This window comes from Hypanus sabinus, chromosome 9 (genome assembly GCF_030144855.1).
Source record: "Hypanus sabinus isolate sHypSab1 chromosome 9, sHypSab1.hap1, whole genome shotgun sequence".
Taxonomy (NCBI): Eukaryota; Metazoa; Chordata; class Chondrichthyes; order Myliobatiformes; family Dasyatidae; genus Hypanus; species Hypanus sabinus.
The window spans coordinates 150,026,798-150,053,858 of NC_082714.1; the positions used below are offsets into that span (position 1 = coordinate 150,026,798).

Here is a 27,061-nt window from a genome sequence, read left to right on the forward strand (position 1 = left end):
AATTTTTGTGATTTTATGAAAAAACATTCATTTTTTTAGATACAAACTCACATTCAGTTGATGATAAATTTATATTATGGGAAGCAATGAAGGCATATTTGAGAGGCCAGATAATAAGTTATACTTCTAAAATTAAGAAGGAATACATGGTCTAAATAGATCAAGTGGAAAAAGAGATTACAAAATTAGAAAAAGAATCTCAAGGATATATGACAGAAGAAAAACAAAGACAACTTGTTAATAAGCAGCTACAATATAATACACTTCAGACATACCGAACAGAAAAAGCAATTATGAGAACTAAACAGAGATATTATGAACTAGGTGAAAGATCACACAAGATTCTTGCTTGGCAGTTAAAAACAAACCAGGCTTCCAAAGCGATAAATGCAATTAGAGCAAGTGTAAATAAAATTACTTATAAACCTTTAGAAATCAATGAAACTTTAATTTTTTTTTTATTTTGAACTGTATCAATCAGAATCACAAAATGATATTGTTGAGATAGAAAGGTTTTTATCACAAATAACTCTCCCAAAATTGAATTCAGAAGAATTGAAGGGATTAGATGTGCCTCTTACATTAAAAGAGGTTGAAGAAGCTCTAGGATCACTTCAGAGTAATAAGTCTCCAGGAAAAGATGGTTTTCTGCCTGAATTTTACAAGAAGTTTAAAGATAATATTAATTCTTCCTTTTATGGAGCTAATACACCAAGTGGAAAGAACGCATGAACTTCCAGAATCTTTTTCGACGGCTATTTTAATAGTATTGCCAAAAAAGACAGATCTTTTAAAGCCAACATCATATAGACCTATTTCTTTGTTGAACTATAAAATAATAGCAAAGATTTTATCTAATAGATTATCTAAATACATACCAAAATTAATACACATGGACCAAACAGGATTAATTAAAAATAGACAATCGGCAGATAATGTAACTCGGTTATTTAGCATAATTCATTTGGCACAAAAGAGGGAAGAAATGAGTGTGGTAGTTGCTTTGGATGCAGAAAAAGCATTTGATAGATTTGAATGAGATTTTTTATTTAAGGTATTGGAAAAATATGGATTAGGAGTATCTTTTATAAAATGGATTAAAACCTTAAATACTAACCCCAAATCTAAAGTGGTGACAAATGTCCAAATTTCAACATCATTTCAGTTAACAAGGTCAACTAGACAAGGTTGTCCATTATCACCTGCTTTATTTGTGTTGGCGATAGAACCATTAGCTGAATTAATTAGAACTGACCCAGATATTACGGGTTTCAAAGTTAATCAGGAGGAATATGATTAACTTATTTGCTGATGTTCTGATTTATCAAACTAACCCATTGCATTCATTGTGTAAATTATCTTCTAGATTGGAAGAATATGGGAAAATATCAAGGTACAAAATAAATTGGGATAAAAGTGAAATTCTACCCCTTACTAAAGGAGATTATAGTCAATGTCGATTAATAACTCAATTTAGATGGCCGATAAATGGTATAAAGTATTGAGGTATGAGTTGATAACGATATAAAGAATTTATATAAACTAAATTATTTGCCATTATTGAAAAAAATTCAAGAGGATCTTGACAAATGGATGATGTTACCAATAACATTAGTAGGTAGAGTCAATGCCGTAAAAATGAATATTTTCCCTAGATTACAACATTTATTCCAAACACTACCAATACAATTACCGCAGAAGTTTTTTCAAGAGTTAAATAAATGTGTGAGGAAGTTCCTTTGGAAAGGTAAGATGTCAAGAATATCGTTGGAAAAATTGACATGGAAATTTGTCCTAGGAGGGTTACAATTACCAAATTTTAAGAATTATTACAAAGCAAATCAACTTGGATTTATTGCATCCTTTTTTGATGAAGATAAACCGGCATGGATTAGAATAGAATTAGATAAGATAGGAGAAAATATACCAGAAGATTTTATATGTAAATAGGAATCTAAATGGATACGGGAAAAGAAATAGTCTCCTATACAAAAACATTTGATTGATTTATGGAATATGAATGTTGATGATGAGATAAAGAAATCTTTATTAGCAAAGAGACTTTTAATTCAAAATAAACTTTATTCCTTTTACAATGGATAATCAACTTGTATATAACTGGTTTCACAAAGGGATTAGATATATAGGACATTGTTTTGAAGGAGGTATATTAATGTCATTTGACCAATTAAAGAATAAATACAAAATATCAAATAACACTCTTTTCTGTTATTTCCAATTAAAGGCTTATATTAAGAGATAAACTGGATCAAACAATGTTATTGCCAAAACCCAATGAAATAGAAACTTTAATTCATAAAGGAAAAATTAAAAAAAAAATGTTTTTGGTATGTATAATTTGATTCAAAAACAGGCAATTAAACAGGGAATTCATAAGCCAAGACAAAAATGGGAAACTGATTTGAATATTAAAATTGATGAAACAAGTTGGTCAAGATTATGTCTTGACAGTATGACAAATACAATAAATGTTCGACTAAGATTAGTACAATATAACTTTTTACATCAATTATATATTACACCACAAAAAATAAAACTCAAATTTATCTGTTTTCGATGTAATCAAGAAATTGGTACTTTTTTACACTCTACTTGGTCTTGTTTTAAAATTCAACCTTTTTGGACAAATTTAAGAGTTTTACTGGAACAAATTATTGGAATACAACTTCCACATAATCCACATTATTTTTACTAGGCAATATTGAAGGGATAAAATCAAAATCCAAATTGAATAAGTATCAGAAAGAATTCATAAAAATTGCATTGGCAGTAGCCGAAAAGGCTATTGCAGTTACTTGGAAATCGGATTCATACTTAAGTTATAGATCGTTGGAAAAATGAAATTTTTAGCTGCATTCCACTTCAAAAAAATTACTTATAATTTAAGAGATAAATATGAAATATTTAAGAAAATTTGATGCCCTTATATCTTTCTCTCTCTCTCTCCCCCCCCCCCCCCTCACTTCCCCCTCACTCCCCCGTCTCACTCCCCCCTTTGCTCTAGGGAGATGCCAATCGATATTTGGAAAATTAAAATCTCCCATCATGACAACTCTGTTATTATTGCACCTTTGCAGGATCTCTTTCCCTATCTGTTCCTTGATATCCCTATTACTATTGGACAGCCTATTTAAAAAAAAAACACACAATAAAGTTATTGACCCCTTCCTGTTCCTAACCTCCACCCACAGAGACTCCGTAGACAATCCCTCCATTGCGTTCACCTTTTCTGCAGCCATGACACTATCTTTGATCAACTGTGCCACGACCCACCTCTTTTGCCTCCCTCCCTGTCCTTTCTGAAACATCTAAATCCCAGCACTTGAAGTAACCATTCCTGTCCCTGAGCCATCCAAGTCTCTGTGATGGCCACCACATCATAGCTCCAAGTACTGATCCATGCTCAAAGCTCATCTGCTTTGTTCACAACTTCTTCCTTTTGTCCAGTTGTCATTTTTATTTGGGTCTCCTCATTATCAAATTCCTATTCCAGTTAATTTCATTATTCCTAAAACTCTCTGTAAAATTTAATCAAAATAATCAGTGTTACATGTAGAGTATTGTGTGCTTGCAAGCAAGTATGTACATAATGATCAGAAGTATGAATAATACAGTTGCAATTCTTTCCTTTTTCCAAAAATTTAAGCTTTTTCTCTTAAGAAACTATCTTAAGCACTATCTTTAAACTATCTTAATCTTAGGATGCAGGGTGACTTGGATAGGTTATGTGAGTGGGCAAAATCATGGCAGATGCAATTTAATGTGGATAAATTTGAGGTTATCCACTTTGGTTGCAAGAACAGGAAAACAGATTATTATCTGAACGGTGGTCGATTAGGAAAAGGGGAGATGCAACGAGACCTGGGTGTCATTGTACACCAGTCATTGAAGGTGGGCATGCAGGTACAGCAGGCGGTGAAAAAGGCAAATGGTTTGTTGGCATTCATAGCAAAAGGATTTGCGTGTAGGAGCAGGGAGGTTTTACTGCAGTTGTACAAGGCCTTGGTGAGACTGCATCTAGAATATTGTATGCAGTTTTGGTCCCCTAATCTGAGGAAAGACATTCTTGCCATAGAGGGAGTACAGAGAAGGTTCACCAGATTGATTCCTGGGATGGCAGGACCTTCATATGAAGAAAGACTGGATCGACTAGGCTTGTACTCACTGGAATTTAGAAGATTGAGGGGGGATCTTATTGAAACATATAAAATTCTAAAGGGATTGGACAGGCTAGATGCAGGAAGATTGTTTCTGATGTTGGGGAAGTCCAGAACGAGGGGTCACAGTTTAAGGATAAAGGGGAAGCCTTTTAGGACCGAGATGAGAAAAAACTTCTTCACACAGAGAGTGGTGAGTCTGTGGAATTTTCTGCCACAGGAAACAGTTGAGGCCGGTTCATTGGCTATATTTAAGAGGAAGTTAGATATGGCCCTTGTGGCTAAAGGGATCAGGGGGTATGGAGAGAAAGCAGGTACAGGGTTCTGAGTTGGATGATCAGCCATGATCATACTGAATGGTGGTGCAGGCTCGAAGGGCCAAATGGCCTACTCCTGCACCTATTTTCTATGTTTCTATGAAATTGACAATCCAATCCTTTCATCTTTTCCATAAGATATATGGAGGTACTAAAACTGCAGGTATTTTTGCATTGTAATCTACTTTATCACCCGCACCTGCTTGTCAATGCAAATATCTAATAAGCCAATCATATGGTAGCAACTTGATACATAAAACCATAAAGACATGGTTGTTTGACCATACATCAAAATAGGGAAGAAATGTGATCTAAGTGACTCTGATTGTGGAATAATTGTTGGTGCTAGACAGGTTTGACCTTGACAGAAGCTGTTGATCTTCTGGGATTTTCACGTGCAGCAGTCTCTAGAGATTACAGAGACTGGAGCAGAAAAAGATATCCAGTGAGTGGCAGTTCTGTGGGCAAAAATGCCTTGTTAATGAGAGGTTAGAGAACAATGGCGAGACTGGTTCAAACTGATAGGAAGGTGATAGGAGCTCCGATATCCATGTGTTACAACAGTGGTCTACAGGAGACCATCTCTGTGTGCACAACCTTAAACCTTGAAGTGGATGGGCTACAGCAGCAAGAGACCACATCTAATTCTGCTCCTGTACCTAATAAAGTGGCCACTAGGTGTGGGTGAAGGATCTCAACGCAAAAGTTTCCTTCCTTGGATGCTGTCTGATACTTGAGTTCCTCCATTGCTTAGTGTTGCTTCAGATTCTAGCATTTTCAGTCTCTTGTGTATTGTACAAATACTCAAGTAACAATGTAGATAATGTGAGACATTAATCGTGTAGATAGTCAGAGGCTTTTCCCCAGGGCTGAAATGGCTAGCAAAGAGGGCATAGTTTTAAGGTGCTTGGAAGTAGGTACAGAGGTGGTGGAGGTGGAAACGATAGGGCCTTTTAAGAGGCTCCTGGATGACTACATGGAGCTTGGAAAAATAGAGAGCTATGGGTAAAGCCTAGGTAGGGACATGTTCAGCACAGCTTTGTGGGCCGAAGGGCCTGTACTGTGCTGTATGTTTTCAATGTTTCTATTGAATATCCTGCATGATGTGGATCTACCTGGAAAATATTAATATGGAACTCTGATATAGTGTTAATGTTAATGTAATGTAATGTAATGAGAAAAGAATATAGAAGTAAAATTGTGTGAAGTAAAGCAAAAGTTGAAACATGACTAGGTATGTTTTTCTAAATATAGAACATTCTGTACATTTACTGCAGTTATTTTTGAAAAGGTATTTTTTTTCCCTTGTTTGAACCTGTGCTGATACTTCTAAGGGATCAGCTTCTAACATTTTCACTCATTTTATAACGTTTTCCAAAATAAACTTTAAAAGATAATGAATTATTGGGTCCTTATTTCTAATACTTGGCTAATTTAGTTAAATTCCACTAAGTAGGCTCTATTTCAGAATCTGAATCTGGTAATCAGGTTTATTATCATTGGCATGTGTCGTCAAATTTGTTAACAACAGCAGTGCAATACAATACGTAGTATAGAAAGAAAAAATAAATCTGTAAATCAATTATGGTAAATCTATGTATATTGAATAGTTGGAATACAATAGTGCAAAACAAATTACATCTAAATATGGAAAGGCATTCACAAATAGATATTTAAGTGCTTCTATTGTATATTTATGATGGGGAGAAGCTCATTGATGGAGTAAAAGTAAGTTACTTGGGATGCAAAGCTGAAATTGTTACACATGCTTCCCCCACTATCTGAAGGTAGAGCATTATTATGAAACGGTTCGTAAGCCGGAATGTCGTAAAGTGAATAAGCAGTTGCCATTTATTTATATGGAAAAAATTTGAGTGCGTTCCCAGACCCAAAAAATTACCTACAAAATCATGCCAAATAACACAAAGCCTAAAATAACAGTAACAGTAAAAACAGGAATGATATGATAAATACACAGCCTATATAAAGTAGAAATACTTTTCTGCAATCATTGCAGCACTCTGTGGAGTAGCGAAAATCTCAGTACATAGTGCTACTAGCATAGCGGAGTCACTCTCTCCTTTAAGCTATGAAGCTGCCAAATCATACCAAATAACACAAAAATACACAGCCTGTATAAAGTAGAAATAATGTATGTACAGTGTAGTTTCACTTATGGAATTGGGAAGCCAGCAAGCACACTGATGATGGTGTGTTAGGCTGAGTTGTTGGAGGTTGGGGTGCTCAGCAATTTTTCCAATAAATTGCAGTTTCGTCATAGTTGAACACTTGCTTATGCGAATAACCACCTTCTGTAACTATTTTCTTCAGTTCTGCTGGGAACTTTCCAGCAGCTTCAGTATCAGCCAAAGCGCACTCTCCAGTAAACGTTGAACTATGAAGCTGCCAAAAAGTTCCCAGCAGACTAAAAGAGACCACTTCGCTATGAGCAAAACCAATAGTAACATTGCAAGATTCTTTCTCTCTGCATGTAAATAGTGCGAATGGTGGATACAGGCAAGTTCATTGCGTGGGCAATGTCCTTACTTGGTTGACCACGATCGAAACGCTTAATTACGTCCAGTTTTACACTAAGCGTAACACTTTTACGAGCTCTCTTAGGCTGTCCGATACCTGAGGGCACATCTTGCTAACGGATGCACAAAATAAATTGAGATAAAGCACAGATGCTCTCAGACATGTGTTTAAGCAATGGCGGCTTGATGCTGAATACAGTTCCGGTGGAGGAGCTTGGCTGCTTGGGGTGTGTGCTGCCTTTTTTCATAAAAGCAAAAAATCTTTGGTTAGCGAAAGTAGGTAACTAATGTAGGTCTTTTGTAAAAGCCAGGTGTTGTAAAGCAAATGTTCAGAAAACGAGGGCCACTTGTACATTAGTTGCATAATCCAGTAGATTTTTTTGATTCAATATATTGAGTCTAAATATTGTTTTTTTTTGTCTGCAGGTCACAGCCAAGTTTGCAATCATGTTTATAACTGTGCAGTACAACGTGACGTACACGGATGTAGGTAAGACAAAGTTGCTGGAGATTTCATTTCAAGAAGTAAAGTAAATCAAATATCTTGGAGGAATCCATATATCTTTTAAACAAATCCAATGAATTTGGCCTCCATGGTATGCTGCATTTCAAATAAGACCATAAGATACAGGAGCAGAATTAGGCCATTTGGCCCATAAAATCTGCTCTGCCATTTCATCATGGATAATCCAATTTTCCAAACAGTCCCAATCTCCTGCCTTCTCCCAGAATCCCTTCATGTCCTGACCAATCAAGAATCTATCCACCTCTGCCTTAAAAATACATAAATACTTGGCCTCCACAAATGACTGTGGCAAAGAATTCCACAGAATCACCCATCTCTGGCTTAAAAAAAAGTCCTCCTTATCTCTATTCTAAAAGGAGCCCCTCTATCAGATGTTTTGTCCTTTGGTCTTAGATTCTCCCACTGTAGGAAACATTCTTACCACATCCACTCTTATCAAGGCCTTTCACCATTTCATAGATGTCAATGAAATCACACCTCATTTCTCTGAACCACAGATTCAACCTGCAAATTAACCTCAAGGGAATCCTGCACAAAGACTCCCAAATCCCTTTGCGCCTCAGATTTTTTGTATTTTCTCTCCATTTAAACGATAGTTAATCCACTCATTTCTTCTACCAAAGTGCATGACCATATACTTCCAAACACTATTCCATCTGCCACTTCTTTGTCCATTATCCTCATCTGTTGAAGTTCTTCTGTAGCTTCTCTATTTCTTCAAAATTACCTACCCCTCCACCACCTATCTTTATATTGTCTGCAAATTTTGCAACAAAGCCGTCAATTCCATCATCCAAATCATTGACATATACCTGTCATGTAAGAAGAATCGGTCCCAACACAGACCCCTGTGGAACATCAGTAGTAACCGGCATCCAGCCAGAAAAGGATCCCTTTATTCCCACTCTTTGCTTCCTGCCAGTCACCCACTGCTTTATCCATGCTAGAATCCTTCCTGTCATGCTGTAGGCTTGTAGTTTTGTTATTTCCGGTTTATTTTCAATCGCGTCGTTTTCCGTAAATTGAACAGAAATTGTATGTTCTGTCGCAGAGCAGCAGTCTGATTGGCCTATCAGACTTCTTTTTAGGAACTAGTTGACTTTATCAGCATTTCTGATCTGGCTATTGTTCATGATCGCACATAATTAAAAAAAAATACAGCAGCAGCCGCAGGCGGCGGGTCTTGTGCTGTTCCAGGTCCTGAAGTGCACCCGTGCTGAGGCAGGTTAAGTGGGACAAGTGGGGGCGGTACTGACTGGAAAGGCGGGGGGAGGGTCAGGGTGAATCTTGCTAAGAAATATTTAAGCCAAATACAAAGTTACACACTCAACACAGTGTTAACGGCAATGACTTAAAATGGCGGACGGTGTCGTAATCCAACTTAAAATGGTCGACGGCATTCTCCTCTCCTTTTGTAAGTATGAGTTGTCCATAAGTTGGACTCGGGGACTGCCTGTACGCAACATCAAGAGATTTTCCTTTGTCTATCATGCTTGTTATTGATATTTGTGAAGTGTCATATATAAAAAAATGACACAATTTGAAGGGAAAGACGAGCAATCCCCAGAAGAAGTTACATCACTAGTTACGAAGGTCCAAGATATGAACCAAATTTATTCAAAAGAAAAGTCATTAGGAATAATGAAACAGAGTGAGCAACTGAAGGGGGCTTCATCTGTGTTGGACTGGGCTGTATCCACTATGTAGGATTTTCCATTCAAAGGCATTGGCATTTTCATACCAGGCCATGATGCAACCAACAATATTCTCTCCACCATACATCTATAGAAGTTTATTTAATGAATTTAATTCACATTAAAATTATGGTTTATTTAACTATTTATTAAATTCAATTGCCATTCCTGTACAATTTTCCCCAGTGATATCTATGGATCCAGGGCAAGCTTTTCGGCCTTCAGTTGCTCACTCTGTTTCATTATTCCTAATGACTTTTCTTTTGAATAAATTTGGTTCATATCTTGGACCTTCGTAACTAGTGATGTAACTTCTTCTGGGGATTGCTCGTCTTTCCCTTCAAATTGTGTCATTTTTTTATATATGACACTTCACAAATATCAGTCAGTAAGTATTGAAAAGCCTGGAGCAAATGCTTTGGATTTCTCAATTTAGATATTCTTCAGCCTTTATCAAGTTAATATACTGCGGCATGTTCACATTGAGTCAAATGAAGTAATTCATGTAGATCTGTATTTGAAGCTAAGAGCAGTAATTACTCATGAAAGAAATGCTGAAATCATCTGTAGGTGAGGTCGCAACAGAGTACAACAGTTATTTGATTAAAGGTTAATAAGAGTGAAAGAGTTTGGAAATGAGATTATGTTTAGTTTGGCTTATTCTCAGAGACTGGGTGAAAAATGCTACGGAAAAGTGCCAAGTTTAAGTATAAATTGCGCTGATTAGTTCTGATTAATCTGATTTGATTAACATAAAATCATTATGAATCATTCATAAAAAGCTTCCGCTTTCAAATATTTGTATCAAAGTGGTTGAATTCTCTTGTGCTTAAATTAGCTTTATTTAGCATGCTGTGGCTACTGTGAGAATTGACATCAAAATAGGTAAGGTCTGGGTTGGAAGTTGTTCATGAAAGGAACAACCTCGTTATGTGAGGTAGAGCAATCTGATCACAAAAAAATGACAGTTTTTCAAAAATATGTGAGTGAACAGTGACATACTCGTATTACAGTGGTATTGTTTTGCCATAGGTTTTAATTTGCTAATGTTTACTGAATTCTTCAGTGTAATAGTAACAAATTGATTACCTTGTATTGATTTCTTTTGATGTTTTTGTTAAGAATATAATTTACTTTATAAAAGGGACTGTCGATCTTGCCAAGGAGATTTTCATTATATTGGTGGCTCTGATGTGTAGGAACAGTGTAAGTGGAGAAGAGCAATTTAGTGAGGAATGCATTTGCCTGGGGCACGTGGAGAACTGGGCTAGTCTGAAGCAGGCTTAGAACAAAGATACTGTCTTACTGCCTGTAATGCCAAGTCTAGCCCTCTCATCCTCTCTCACTCCTGCCATCCATTCCATAGGATGATGATGATTCCTTTCAGTCAGCTAGTGGGGCTTGATATGTGCGTCTTGGAGTGGCTGTACAGGCGAATCCTTGACAGGCACTGCTTACCGCATACTTGGCAGGTGAGACCTGGAGGGGCAGCAGGGGCCGAAGCTCTGTCATGGCGCTTCCTGTGCCTTTCCTCTGTTGCCTCTGAGCTTGTTCTCAGCAGCATCCACACCTTTTCTGATGGTGTCCCTCCACTGTGAGCGATCTTGAGCCAGATGTTGATGGGGCAGTGTCAGCTTCCTTGAGGCTCCTGTGCAGAACATCCTTGTACCGTAGTCGCTGGCCTCCTTGTGTTTGGGTACTACTGGACAGTTGGCCGTGCAAGATGTCCTTGGGCAGTCATCTGTTTGGCATTCTGACAACATGTCCTGCCCAGTGCATTTGGGCTGACATCACCAGGGTTGAAACTGCTGGCATTCTGGTTCGAGAGAGGACCTCAGTATTGGAGACCTTGTCTTGTTATGTGACCTTCATCAGAGAAGGTAGGTGACACTGCTGTAGTTGGTCAAGCTGGCTTAAGTGACTCTGATATGGGCACCACGTCTCACATCCGTATAGCAAGGCTGAAATGACAACAGCCCTGTATACCTTGTACTTGGTGGCCAACCTGATGTTCTGTGACCAAACTCGTTCATTCAGCTGACCAAAGGCAAAGCAGTCTTTTCTGCTTCTTGACTCAGTCTTTACATCCAGAGAAGCTGAGGATGTTATTATGCTGCCCAGATAGCAAAACTTGTTGACAGCATTGAGACAAGTGTCATCAATGAGGACAGTTGGTTCTTCATAGCTTGAGCCAGGAGCCAGTTGGAGCCTGTCTTTTTCAGGCTGATTGTCAGTTTGAAGCTTTTGGCTACAGTGGCAAAGTGACTGGTGATCTCCTGTAAGTCTTTGAGAGAGTGGGCAACCAGTGCACAGTCATCAGCAAACTAGCTCATTCTCCACAACGTACCTCACTTTTGGTTTTGCTGTCAGTCTTGCGCGTTTGAGGAGCCCGCCATCAACACCCCTGACTTCAAGTCTGATGTGGTATCTTGAAGAACAGCAACAAAGAATAGTCCAAACAGAGTAGGAGCCAAAACACAACCCTGTTTTACGCTGTTGCTAATGGGAAATGGGTCTGACAACTCACCACACATGTTGATGCAGCCTTCCATGCTTTCGTGGAACTGATGGATGATGCTAGTTAGGCGTGGAGGGCAACAGAATTTCAGTAGGAGCTTCCACAGGGCATCTCTACCAACAGTGCAAAATGCTTTGGTTAGATCAACAAATGTGACATAGAGACTTCCCTCTGCTCAACACATTTATCTTGGAGCTGCCTCAGTGAGAAGATCATGTCCACTGTACTACAGCCTGTTCAAAAACCACACTGACTTTCTGGAAGGATGTTGTCACTGATGTTGGACACCAAGTGTCTAAGGATGATCTTCGCAAGGCATTTTCCCACAACTGACAGAAGAGAGATGCCACGGTAATTGTTGCAGTCTCTCTCGTCTCCCTTGTTCTTGTAGATGGTCATGATTGATGTGTCTTTGAAGTCTTGTCGTAGTTCTGCAGCTCCCCACAACTTTGTGAACAGCTGGTGCAGACATGATGTCAGTGTGCTACCACCATACTGGTAGATCTTGGCTGCGATGCCATCAGGCCCTGGTGCTTTGTTGGGTTTTAGCTGTTTGATGGCTTTGATCTTGTGAAGAGTAGGGGGTGCATCTAGCTCAAACAGTATGGGTCGAGGGTGTACTGTGCCCAGTGCTTCATCGGTGATGGTATCTGGTCTGTTCAGCAGCTTATGGAAGTGTTCTTGCCATCGTTTCATGTGCTCTGACTTCTCAGTGAAGATGGATGTACTGTCCTTGCTCAAGAGTTGTGAGGTGCCATACACATGATGGACCATACACAACCTTGAATGCTTCATAGAAGCTTCTTGAGTCATTAAAGTCAGCGAAGGCTTGTAACTCCTTGGCCTTGTTCGCCCATCACTGGTCTTTCATAGCTTTGAGCTGCCTCTGCAAAGTTGATTTTGCACACAAAAGGGCACATTTATTGGAACCTGAGTTCGAGTGTTGAAGAAGAGCCTGGTGTGCAGCTAGCTCTTAGAAGGTTTTGCACAGATAGGTTGCTGTCATCAAACCAGTCCTGATGCTTGCGCTTGACTTTCCCCAAGGTGTCCTGGGCAGTGCTGTAGACCGTTTCTTTGAAGGCATTCCAGTGCTCAGTAATATTGTCTAGTGGATTCTCAACTAGTCTGCTTAGAGCAGCTTCCATAGAAGATTTCAGGGCATCAGCACATTCACGGTGTTTCAATTTTTTGGATGGTTTGACAGCATTCAGTTTGCGTGGAGGTTTGGTCGATAAACATAGATCCGACCACACCATTTGATGATCAGTTGAGCACTCAGCTCCACACTTAATGTCAGATATGAACGTCAGAGATGTCTTGTTGTCAGGTGTTGACGTAGTCAATGAGATGCCATATTTTAGATCGTGCATGCATCCATGTGCATCTTCCCGCCCCCCCCTTCCCCATTCCTGATGAAGGGTCTCGACCCGAAACGTTGGCTACTCTTTTCTCACGGATGCTGTCTGACCTGCTGAGTTCTTCCAGCGTCGTGTACATATTCTTTGATCCACAGCATCTGCAGTTGTATTTTTGTATTTTCATGTGCATTTGAGTTTGTCTGACAATCTGAATAGTGTGTTAGTAATGCACAGTTTGAATTCTGTGCACATCGAGAGGAGCAGTAGACCGTTACCGTTACTGTTGACAACCCCTTGGCGTCCAATCACACCAGGCCACACAGTGGACTCCTTGCCAACCCGAGCATTAAAGTCTTCCAGCAACAGCAGCTTATTGGAAGTTGCCACACTGCTGAAGGTGGTTTTCAGCTCACTGTAGAATGCCTCCTTGACTTCACTGGGTTTAGTCAGTGTTGGGCAGGGGTCACCAACCTTTTTTGCACCGCAGCCCGGTTTAATATTGACAATATTCTTGCGGACCGGCTGACTGGGGGAGGGGGGGGTGTTAAGCACGACTGGAATACAGCGATTTCAAAGGAATTTCCTTATGTCCAGTCTATTCTGCAATTTAGTTTACATAGCTATCAACACTTGCTTCTGTCCTGCTTGCTCGCATTTTTTCCACTCAAAAAACTCAATGGGTTTGTCTTTAAGTGCAGGGTGCTTGGACTCAAGGTACCGAAGCAGTTTTGAGGGCTTCATTGCCTCATTAGACAACCTCTGGGCTGAACAGCTTCCTGCCAGACACCTTGGACAGGTGCAGCTGGTCGTGGGTGGGGTGAGAGGACAAGGTAAGGGCCGGAGGTCCCCGTGCCAGGGTCACGGCGGTCGCAGTCCAGAGAGCGAGGAGGAGTGCGACAGGCTGTAGGTAGGTAGAACCTATCGGCTGACAAAAGTTTGGCTTGAGGGATGACTTTCAGTAGATCGCTGCGAGGTAGCGGCTCTGCTACTTATGAAACCCTGAGCCCGTATTAGGTCATCTATGAATATTTTAGCACCAGGTTCCCCACGAACATTTGGCGTGCTAAACACGTTTAGAGGCGGTGCCCATCTGTCTGCGCTCCAGGCTAGTGGCAACGGCACTTCCCGCTGGCCGCACAAGGCCAACCAGTGATCCCTGGCGCGAGGGTATCACTGCATTTAGGGACTGATGACCTTGCGCGTGTTCAAGTTCAGCAGTGGGTGTGACAGGGAATAAGGAAAGGTGCAGCTGACTCATAACGTTTCATATCGCCAAATCATCGTTTTCTTGTAGCCCGGTAGCGCATGCTTTGCAGCCCGGTAGTTGGGCCAGTGGTGTTGGGGCATAAATGTTGCCTATGGTGAGGTGGTGCTTTCCTTGCAGAGGTGTATGAAAGGTCTGGATTCGGTCTTTTACAGCAACAGGCAGGGTTGGTAGCTTTGCTGCGAGGCAGTTCTTGATAGCTAAACACACACCAGATTCTCTTCGTTCTTCTTTGGACCTGCCAGACCAGAAGAATGTGTACCCTCCTTTCTCTTCACAAAACGCGCCCCCTCCAGCGAGTCAGGATTGATGCGTCTTTGAAATAGCCATAAAACGACCGGTGAGAATAGCAAATAATTGATAATAGAAAGTATGTTTTTACCATTATAGCTATGTTATTGCCTATCTAAAGTTGTTTGGTTTCCTTAACCTGGAACAAATTTTGAAGATTTGATATGTAAATATGAAATTCTTGATTAATCTACCTTCACAATATCATTACCATTTTTAATAAATTCTGATTGGTCTCACAAAGATGCAGCAAAAATATGATAAACTGAAATGCTTATTCTTGAAAATATATTGTCAAGCACTGTCATTACTAATTATTTGTGCATGTTAGAGCCTAGATGTGTTTTTTTAACATTTTTCAATGAAGCAGCCATGAAGTTTCTTAAATTATTAATAGGAAATGTGAGATTATTGAAACATATGAGAGAACAGGCTTTTTTAATGCAATATTGACCATTTTAAATATCTGTTAAATTAGTACTATGTTTCAGAGTGGCATGCCATTAACTTTCAACAAAAGAAAGGGAAGACGAAGATACTTTAAAATTTTTCCTCAGGCTTTTTTCATTCTTCTGTTTCATTCCTACTTGATTATTATTTAAATTTTTCCCCACTTGATATTTTTCTGCCTGCTAAATTGTAGTTTTGTGATTTGTTTAAAATTTAATTAACGGATCAGCCATACTTTGTATCAAAGAGTCCTCTCTCAACCTTTTCTACAAGTCAAAGTTAGCTTCTCTTTTCTGCTGTTCTGTTTTAATCTGAAAAGCTAGTCCTACTTTTCTTTCCACTGGATGCTATCTGATATTCTTAGTGTTTCTGGCATTTTTTGTTTATATTTTAGATTTCCAATATCTGTAATTTATGTTTATATTTATTTTTTTATTGAGTTTGTGCTGCATGTGATACTTGTTGCTTCATTTTCTTGCAGTCCAATGATCCAAGTTATCTTGGCTGTCTTGGCCCATGAGGCAAAAGCTCTTTCAATATCTTATTGCATCTAGTTATTGCTATGCTTGTGTTTACTTGTTGCTTTAAAAATACTCGTTTTGAAATTATTGTATCAATTTTTGTGTCCTCTATTATTGGCATTCCAAACATTTAATGCATAGTTTGAAATTAAATGTTTTTTTTAAAAATAATTGATGTTGAGATGAAGATAGATTTAGATATTATTAAGTAATGGGACAGCTTAGAGGGAGGGACTAAGTAGCTCAGTGCTGCCTCTTTTCTTTTGTGTGATACTAACATAGATTTCCTGATTGTCCATTCTGTTAACATATGATTGGGGTCCCTTCACTGGCAGTTCATTCTTTAAGCTTTTAAGTCCAGTATATCCATCCCTATGAAGCAATAAAAAGCAATCTCATGTTGACTATTTAAGTGCATGCATGAATGCTGACTTGTGTTATCGCTCAGTTCAAAATGAAGATCATTTACTTTATTAATAGTTTTAAGTTTCCAATCTAAGTCCAACTCTAGATCTGCATCAATGAGAACTGTGATGGCAGTAGCTTTCCATTACTTTACTTCCAATTAGGTAACCTAGTCTTGGGTTGTGAAGTTGATTTAGCTTGAAAAGAATAAACCTGAATTTGGATTAGTTTAACATAGGCTTGGCATTTGCTAAGCATTGGAATGCTCCACAGCTGGCCTTTAGTTGACACCAGAAGACTGCTGTAGATTTGCTGTTTTTTTTTGTTCCCATTTAATTCCTTCCTTCCCAAGTACATTAGAAAAAGAGGTAAGCTCTTCAGTCATTTGAACTTGCTGTATTTTGCATCATGATCATGGCTAATCTTCTATCTCAATGCCATCTTCATACCTCCTACTACCATTAGCTCCATTAATATCCAGTAATCTATTGATTTCTATCTTGCATAAACTCAGTGACTGACTCCACGGCCCTCTAGTGCAGAAAGTTACAAATTTAAGTTAAGTTTAATTATTATTCAGTTATACATTAATATCTATGAATATAGCCAAACAAAATTGTTCCTCTGGGGTTAAGTTGAAAAACACAGTGCCACAAGTCATACACAGCACAAGTCACATGTAGCACATGGTAAGACATACGGTCACACTAAAAAATATATTACAGTCCCAAGTCCCTAAGTGACATCCTGGAAATTGATGGTTCATGGGTATAATCCGCAAGAATATCATGTTCTCAGCAGTCCACAGACAAATTTATACACGCGCACAATCCAATTTGTCACTCCGCTGATCAAATTCCACTGAGTTTGGAGAAGGGAAGATAGATACGGAAGGCACTGTGTGGAGGGCTATGAACAACGTGAAGGAAATCTGGAGGTCAAACCTGACCAGAGGGCTCAAAACAAGGATCTTCATAGCAGTCAATGGATCATATGGATGTGAGACCTGGACACTCACCAAGACCATTCGAAAGTCACTAGATGGTTGCTATACACAAATGCTCCAGTTGGCTCTTGACGTGAGTTGGCAACGGCACATGATGAACATCGAACTCTATGATGACCTACTGATGCTCACTACTAAAATCAAGGCGAGAATGCTGCAACTAGTGGGTCACTGTCTACACCACCCTGAGCTACCTGCCAGCCTAGTCATCACATGGGAGCCCAAGCATGGGAGGATGAGCCCTGGGCGCTCTCCCAAGACTATGGTCAACCCGCTCCTAGAAGGTAGTGGCGTGGCTAATGTAGATGAACTGAACACACTGATGAGGGAGGAGTGGAAAGTCCGTCATCGTGCCCGATGCCGGCCCCCTAGGCCTAAGTCGAAGTAGTAGTAGTGATCAAACACTTGAGGACAGCACTAACAGGAGGGGCCAGCTCCCAACCCAGTATGGATACCACACTATGCTGCCTCTAGTGTCTCCTCTCCTGGACTCCTGCAACAGCTAAGCCCACACCTTGAGATTTGGTCCTCACTGGGACCGAGTCCACGCATCTCCCATGCCGTCTGTTATTTTCAGTAAACAATGGACACAGACTTGCAGCATTTTACACTATTATTGTCCAACAGTGTCTTGAGATCACATGAGAAACATGTAAGGCAATCTCTTGCTGTTGGATTGCCCACCCCCTTCTCACACTGACTCCAATGCCTTCTGTAGCAGATAGTAACATGGCCCACACCAAGTCCAGCTTCTCTGCTGATAAGCAGCTCATAGATAGTGTAGACCTGCAGTATTTGAAGTTCTTAATATTGAGCATAGTCCTGTGATTATAAAAAAGATGCTTTCTTAAGAAGATAAAAACACCTCTGTTAGGCCCCCAAGAGTCTGCTACATCCAAATGTTGCGTCATTTTAACAAAAAGAAATTGTTTCACTGCACTGTGTATTAAAAACATTTCTCCTTCTCTGTGCTAAATGGCTTTCTCCTAATTTTGTGATCATGACTCCTAGGTCTATGCTCCTGAATTGGGGAAAACATCTTCCCTGCATCCAGGCAGTTGGGACTTATAAGTTTTACAGATGTCCCCACTCATCCTTTGAAAATCAAGAGAACACAGAACTAGCCTCTCAGACTTCCCTCATTTAGCAAACTCACTATTTCTGAAAGCAGGATATTAGTTTGTAGGTTCCCTCTTATTTCAGATATATTCTTTTTTTTAAAGATAAGGACATAGAATTATTTACAATACTCCCAATGTGATCATACTGAGGCCCTATATGAGGTAGTGAGGCAAGAAAGACATCAGTCCTCCTGAATTGAAGTTCTTTTGTAATAAAAAATCAATATATATTTGCCTTCCTAATCATCTGCATTTTGGCCTTGAATGACTTGTCACTTCAGTCCAAAATACAGATGGTTAGAGCATTTAGCTTTCCTTTCAAAATAAATGCTACCCTGTTTCTCTTCATTTTATAAGCAATGTTTTTATTCAATCTTATTCTTTTCATGGTTTACATTCAATCCATCAGCATTTTTCCTACTCCAGACATTCTCCTACTCAAATTTTATTGTAAATGGATCTCATTAAAGTAGATTATCATTCTTGCATGACAGCAATGTTTGTGTGATTTTGCTTGGTTGCTGTATTTCTAGTAGTTACTGTTCTCTAGCCCTTTTTGCTTGTTTATTGAAATTGCTATAGAAGTGCAAACATTTTATTCCTTTACTTGCAATTTAGAATTAAATAGAGAATTGCATCCATGGGAACAATTGTGGATTCTCCCAGGGAGTATAATTAGGGCTCAATTAGGAGTACTGGACCATGTTACATAGAAATACCATGCACTATTAGAACAATCCACATTTTTGCTGAGTGCAGAGGCTAGCAACATTGGATTATAGTGTCAATATATTGAAAAGTGTGTTTATATTTTCTACTTAACCTTTTTCTTCTTTTACAGATGAGGGAAATGATTCTATCAGCTACTACGTATATGGGTTTAAAGACTTAGCCACCGTATTCTTTTATATGTTGATAGCTATCATTCTACATGCTGTGATACAAGAGTATATTTTGGATGTAAGTGAAAACCTGCGTGCAACGTCTTTGCTTTTTGTTTTATATTCGAATATTCAGTTGTTTCGTAACTCAAATAAAATATATCTGCCACATATACTACATTTATCCAAGTAGCAATGCCTTAGATCCTAATGTGGTGTTATAACAGTTATTATTTTAAATTACAGCAGTTATTAATGTGGAAATTGGCAGCCTTGAAAGATGGTGTGAGCAACAAAGCAGTTCTTTTAATGCCATACTGAAAAATAATCAGTGGGCAATGGGAAAAAAATCTTAAAAGCTTTGTTACAGTTGGTGCAGGTATGAATCACAGGGCCAGGTGCTGAAACCTGCACAATATTAAAGCTCGAAGCCTGATCCACTTTCCTCTGTTCTGTTCTCTTTTCTTTCTCTTAGCCACCTTTCTTCAGCCTCTGGCTCCCCACATCTTCCTATCTTGCGATATTGATGTTAAAAGTTTTCAAGTCCCTCTTGCAAACATCTTTAAACCTGAGCCCAGGTTGGCTCAGCAGCCTTGAAGCATCAGCAAGCTCTTCATGCAAAAAGGTTCCTTGGAATACGCCCATCTTCCATCCAATGTAGGTGATCGAGCCACTGGAAGTGTAAATATTTGAGGGAAGTTAATTAGACATGGCAAAAGATTCCTGAAGAACTTTGGTGTCATATACTATTTTTGAAATTTAAAATGAGTGAGGTGGTGTGGAAACTAGTTGGACCTTTCTTGTATCTACAGCGGGTAGCTGAGGTCTTGCTGATGTACAGTGTCTGCCTCTTTCCCCAAGGAATGATTTATCAGTTAGGCAAGCAGAGCTAGTACCCTTTTCTGATACAATAATTTAGTTCTGTCCCTTCCAGACAGAACTTTGGCAAGTGTTCTCAAATTCAGTTAACTGTTAAAACTGCTAGTGCAGTCAGAGCACATTATGCCATGACCACTGTCTTATTTGTCTTGCTGGTTGGTTTATGCTTATGATGTAAAGAAATGAAAAGTCGATACAATAGTTTTCTTCCAGTTTCTGAAGCAAATAGGTTTATCTCTGTCCTCAATCTGATGAGATCCTTTCATTGTGGTATGCAGACTGAAATGCGGGAAGTTGATCTACAGTTTTCATCTCTGTACTGGTATTAAACTGGAATGTGTTCTCTATTGACTATCTTTGTATGTTCTTTGGTCTGTTGCTTTCTTACTCAATTTCAGATTGAAAACTTTATTATTGTACTTGAGCAAAGTTTTTTTTCACTAAAAAGATTGATTTTTGTTCTCCACGTTTCAGGGATTCTAAAGTTAAGAGTCCCCAAATAGTTGGCCTTGAATGTGAGCTTCTCCTAGATTGTGATATAGTTATGCTGAACAGTAAACCAGGGTGTTGTGGAGGGAATAATCCCTTGCAAATCTGGCTGGGGGGAGCCAGGAAAGGAAGTGAAGTTGATTTGCTTGTCAAAAATGGTGGAAGATCATTTCAATGAATTTAGATGCCTCAGCTGCTCTGTTGATTTTGTTTTGGAAAATTGATGTATCTAATCTAAACAAATGGACATAGTAAAGTTAGTAATGATAACTCCCTAAGAGTATAGCATTATTGGCAGCCTTTATCTTAGGATCTTGGGAGGGAGTCGAAACAGTTGTGTGGCATTGGAAGAAGTGGGGTTTGCAGTGTGGTGATGAAGGTTTTCAGTGGGAGTATAAGAAACACTGTGGTCCATTAAAAAAACAAGAGATGTTGCCATTCATGGCAGTCAAAGTAAAGATTAGTTTGCAAGCAACATCATGACAACTTTATAAGTGAAATTAATGATTGTGGCAAGAATAAAATAGTGCAAGTTCAGAGATGGATTAGAGAAAGTGAACAGTAGAACGATATGGTTGCTGTTATTATTAATAACTTGCCATAAGCATAACAGGAGAGAAAGGTTGGAAAGGGAATGAATGTGGGAAGATGATGATTGTAAAGATGGAAGTGAGAGTCAGTTCAACAGAGCTGGGATTGAGATGGGAGAAGGAGGATTCCTGGTGAATCAGGCAGTTGCAGGGGTGAAAGAAAATGGAAAAGAATTTGGCATGACAAAACTGAAATATATTGAAGATGGGGGAGGGGGGGGGGAGGTGAGGGGATGAAACTGAGCCCTAACAAAGGAAGTTTTTTTATATATATCAAGCCCAACATACTGTCTTTAGCTATTGGTTCTGTGAATCCTCAGAATGTCACCAAATTGTTAATCAGCCCTTTTAAATTTATTTTAATTAACTTTTGATGTTATTAGATGCTGTTCAATTGCTGCTTTTATTACAGATCAGTATACTATTGAATGGTGTCCTGTTGATGACTGACTTGTTTAAATACAATGCAGTCGTAAAACTAGTTACATCTTCAATAAGAGTACAAACTTCTCTGCTATGTACTGCATGTAATTCATTTGATACAAATATCTTCTTTTTCAATTGGTCCATTGTTACAAGAAGTATTGTGCTGATTTTTGTATGCATGATGTTGAATAAATAACGAGGAATGTTCTTGCATCAGATATAGCTGTATTTTTATATTGCATGTGTGATTGTGATATGTAGTATGCTAGGAAAATGGCGCATTCACAACATATGGTGCACTTCCATTTACTTCGCTGAAATGTAGCCGTTTAGAAATTAACATTTAAGCAGTTTATGAGCATACACAAATGGCAAGCTGGAACAATAACTACAAATTATCACACCACTATCAATATTATAATTAAAAATTATAGCGCTGAAGAAATCAAATGTTTGATAATTAAGTCAATAACAAAAAATAAAAATGGATATCAGACAAAATTGCTCATAATTAAAACATGACAATCATGCACACTCCTTTTATAGTTTACTACTTTTGTCAAATGCCGTAGCATATTTTCTTCAGCTGCTATTATGTTCATTTATCAGCCAGCATGAAGTGAAGGTTAAGCTGATATAAGGATTCAAATATACAAATGTTGCTCTTCAGTACATCTTCATAGAATGCAGTAGAATGGCTCACCACTACATAGCCAGCTTGAATATATAGTATAACAACCACTGGACTTGACTTTTAATTGTTTAAAGTTCTGGAGTGATAGTGAGTTGTGAATAGAGATGGAAGGAAGATTCTAAGAACCTTCCATTTTCTAACATGCTGTCAATTCTAATATTGTCTGTGTTTGCAGCCATTATTAAATCAGAAATGACTAGTGGATGATACCTGCTATCTTAGAAGCCAGTCTTATCATTGACCTTTAGTGGCATTCTGATTGCTGCATCTTCTCTTTTCCACATGGAGCTCAATGTCAAGACAAACTATTTAGTGTTTGCTTCCATAAGAATGTTGAAATGACATCATCCAGGATAAAGAATGCTGCTTGATAGCCACCTCTCATCATCCTAAATATTTCCTAATTGTCTTGGAAGAAATGAAGGAGCAAATCCCACATTTCAAAAAATAAGCAATGAAAAAAAATTATAAATGACAGTATATCTCTTCAGTCTCATTTCGCATTAAGATCTAATTGTACAAGGGACACCACCCCCCCCCAAACTTTAGAACTAATTATTGATGAAGACCAGAACTATTTGTGTTCAAGCTTATGAAGATCAATGTTGGAACAATGTTTGCTTTGATTGTTATGAAACCACATTTTAAAAAAATGATGCAAAATAAACATTATGTGATGGGGACTATAAGATCTAATTATACCTAATGTAGAACTGATGCTCCTAATCTCCAACCCCCATCCCCAAAATAAGTAACTGTTTTTGTTAGCTATCAGACACAGAAATTGTAACTTCAAAGTAATAGGAAGACTAATTCTGTTGCATTCCTATTTCAGTATGGGTCTAAGTTACTTCCCTTGCTCTTGCTTTGACCATGCATTCTGCTTCCTTCCCCTTTGGTTTTTGTCTGCCTGGTTCCGATCCTTGTACACATTAACTTTTGTCCTGCTGGTTGACATATGAGAAAAAAGTGCCCATTTTAGCCTTTTAAATGATAGGAAACAATTAAACTTTGCATTTAGTATTTTCGTTCTGCAATTTTGAGTTTCTAGCCCTGGCTAAAAATAGGATCTGTGTTGTGTTGCTCTTGTTTATCTGGATAATTCTTCAGCCTTCCTAAGTGGTATATCAGACATACTAATAGGATTCTTTTGCTTCTATAATTAGAATGTTATTGTATTTTTTTTGCTAAAAGAAAAACGCAATGGCTCATTAAATTTGATTCTGTGCGATGAAATGCATTTATTTTCTTTAACCCAATTTTAAAGCGATCTCCTGTGTGATACATCTGCTGCAAGCATTATTCACACTATATTGTGCAATTCTACCTTCCCTAATTGCCATTTTAACATAAAAATGCTCTATTAGACCATGACTGGGAAAGCCCAGCATGGAATAAAAAGGAACTCTCCTGAATAAAGTGCAGAATTAACTTAATTAAAGCAATTGGTTTGCTCAGAAATAATATGCAGAATAAAATTGATTGCCACTTTTTGCCTATAATCATACTCTGTATGTCCCTCAGTTTTTGACACTCCACCTCTCTATGCACATCAGTTCTCCAGGCTATCGGACCCATTGAGTCTGCTCCACTATTCAATCATGGTTGATCCTTTTTTCTCCTCCGCAAACCCAGTTCTCGATCTTCTCCCTATAACCTTTGTTGCCATGTCTAATCAAGAACCTATCAATCTCTGCCTTAAATACACCCAGTGATCTGGCCTCCACAGCTGCATGTGGCAACAAATTCCACAAATTCACCACCCTTTGACTAAAGAAATTTCTCCACATCTTTGTTTTGAAAGGGTGCTCCTCTCTGCTGAAGCTGTGCCTTCTTGTGCTAGAGTCTCCCACAATGGGAATCATCCTTTACTCATCTACTCCATCTAGGCGTCTCAACATTTTGAACGGTTTCAATGTGATCTCCCCCCTCCCCCCCTTCTGAATTCCAGTGAGTACAGACCCAGAGCCATCAAATATTCCTTGTATGATAACCCTTTTTATTGCTAGAATCATCCTTGTGAACAACCTCTGGACCCTCTCCAATGCTAGTGAATCTTTTCTAAGATGAAGGGCTCAAAACTGTTCACAATGCTCAAGGTGAGGCCTCACCAGTGCCTTTTAAAGCCTCAGCATCACATCCCTGCTCTTGTATTGTAGACCTCTTAAAATGAATGCTAACATGGCATTTAGCCTTCCTCACCACCAACTTGACCTGCAAGTTAACCTTTAGGATGTCCTGCGCAAGGACTCCCAAGTCTCTTTGCATCTCAGATTTTTGGATTTTCTCCTCGTTTAGAAAATAGCCCTCACATTTATTTCTACTACCAAAGTGCATGACCGTGCATTTTTCCTCACAAAATTCCAATCTCCTTTCCTGATAACTCAACATTTTTATGATGAAGACACTCCGTAAGCAACTCTGGTTATTCTTTCTATCCCATCGTTTCCTCCTTCAGCACTACACTAATTTTCTACATAAACCATATCCCAACAAGCCCACATACCTGCCATCAAACCTTATGGTTCCTACTGTTTTGTTGCTCCTTTAAACTTGCTTCAAAATCAAACCTTGTCACAAGTACTTTACTGATTTCTCTCTCACATATCACTAACGTACCATTGCTAGTGATTTTTGATTGCATTCCCTGTACTTTCCTCTTTGCGCCTTAATATTTCACTGTTCAGATTAAATTTCTTGAGATTTGGTCAGCATCAGTAATTGTGAAGTTTTCTGCTCTTAATATAAAATCATATCAGTTGAAAGATATTTTACTTGCAATATACCTTGAAAACAGCTGTTTACACATTTTTCTTATCTGCAGTTGAACCATGCAGTATACCACTGTTATCAGTAAGATGGTCTATTCCAATGCATTTATTCATGTGGCTTCAAAAACGGAACAGCACAGAAGGTTGTCATTTAACTAATTGAGCCTGCCTTCACAATTTAAGATTGACTAAAATAGTCATACTCATCCACCCTCTCCTTGGTGCACATAGGGTGTCAGAGGAAGTGGTAGACAGGTTCAGTTACATAATTTAAAAGACATTTGGAAAGGTACAAGGAAAGCTGAGCCAAAAGGACTGTTTTTCATTTTGCTTAACTGACTTAATGGAAACAGAATAAGTAGCTACTCTAGCTTAGCAGTTAGTGCAATGCTATTAGAGCTTGGGGTGTGGAAGTCGAATCTGGATAAAGTCACTCAGAGACCATATACTGTAAGTACAAACTCCTTATTCAAAGCACCCAGGGCTTAGTCAGTTAGTCGCTCAAACAGGAACAGTCTGTCTGTGACTGTTCCTGCCGGATCCACCAACTAGCTAAGAATTGCCCTTACAACACAGATATATTTGTTCAGGTACCTCCCACACAAGACAAGCTGGAGTCAAAGTTATCCACTACATGACAGTCCCGAAAGACAAATTACAAAATAGGCATAATGGACTGAACATACACAAACAGGCTAGAGTGGTCCTATTTCTATGCATGAGTGCACAAGGAGATAAGCATCTTGAAACCCTATCTAGCTACCTTCAAGAAGTAATATGGCTCAGCGTGGTTTAGCCGATCTGTTGAGCATCAGTTTCTTTCAGAAAAACAGGCTGCTATTGTTTAATGAAGTGCTAACTCTTTTACATATTATCGGGGCACTGGAGTTCAATTCCGACGTTGTCTGTAAGAAGTTAGTACGTCCTTCCCATGAGTGTTCAGTTTCTTTCTGCATTCTGTGGATGTACTAGTTAGTAGGTTAATTGCTCATTGTAAATTTTCCTGTGATTAGGCTATGTTGGCTGGAATTAGGGTTTTATGCTCTTGGTAGGGTTATCCATGCCAAAGAAGCCAAAGGGTGGAGACCAGACTAGGAGTGGTCCACTGTTCCTCCAGGTTCAGTGGTTCAGCTCAGGGCTAACAATTCTGACTAGTAAAACAAAATTATTCTGGAAACGGCAGTGAAGAATCCTCCTACATTTGTGTGCAATGGTACAGACAGAAGGGGCGCTTTCATTGCTGCCCTAAATGCCTGTGGCGTAATGGCAGTAAGTAAGTTAGTTTGAGATTACAGAAGTTGCAGGTGTTCCGAATACAATGATAATTTGTTAGTTCTTTTGTGAAATTGCTTTAATTAGTAGGCAAGTTTACAGATTTTGAAACTCTAGTTTGCAGAACATATGTCTCAAGTTCTTTCCTTGTTACTTTCAGAAAATAAACAGACGACTGCATTTGTCCAAAACAAAGCACAGTAAATTTAATGAGTCTGGCCAACTTGCCTTCTTCTATTTGTTTTCTTTTGTCTGGGGAGGAAGCATATTGACTGGAGTAAGTATCTTTCTTTAATGTATTGTTACTATTATTTAGAACAGTTAACTTTAACTTTAATTTACTGATTCTTTTTTAACTTAACAGGAAAAATTTACGACAGATCCTACTCTCTTATGGGAAGAATATCCACACACACAAATGTTGTAAGCAAGTTTTTCTAATTAAATACAGAAATTTTTTGAAAAAAAATTATATGTGGTATATAAGAAATGGGAATAATCATTAGGAATTATAAGCACTTTTATTCTGTTTAACTTGAAAGCAATTTTATTTTTGTCCAGGTAATGCTGGTTTCTGCTGTTGTCTGCACTTTAGCATATCCACATCCACATAATAACATTGACATGAGATTGTTTTTTATTTTGCATTGTGACTTTTGTGTTAGCCAAAAATCTGCAAGTACAGCATCCCTTGGTCAAGTGGTTGGGATAACCTTGTATGACGTTTAAGAAGTTTTGACTAGGTTTAGAGAATGTCAGGTTTGACTTGAATTTGAATTAATCTTGATCTAACTGGAGCAAGCATTGTGTTATAGAGGGAAGGAAAAACTAGACAAAGTCTTATTGTGGGATATGAAATTTATCACTTAATGA

The 27,061-nt window shown here is 38.6% G+C and overlaps 1 protein-coding gene across 1 annotated transcript in view; it reads left to right on the forward strand.

Annotated features, from left to right (window-relative positions):
- LOC132399902 (translocating chain-associated membrane protein 1-like) overlaps positions 1-27,061 on the forward strand; it is a 123,416-nt gene that overhangs the window by 51,523 nt on the left and 44,832 nt on the right. Inside the window, exons 2-5 of the mRNA XM_059980801.1 lie at positions 7,459-7,522; positions 19,028-19,146; positions 26,349-26,465; positions 26,553-26,611. Of these exons, the coding sequence (XP_059836784.1) occupies positions 7,459-7,522; positions 19,028-19,146; positions 26,349-26,465; positions 26,553-26,611 (359 nt within the window). The remainder of the gene's footprint in view (positions 1-7,458; positions 7,523-19,027; positions 19,147-26,348; positions 26,466-26,552; positions 26,612-27,061) is intronic.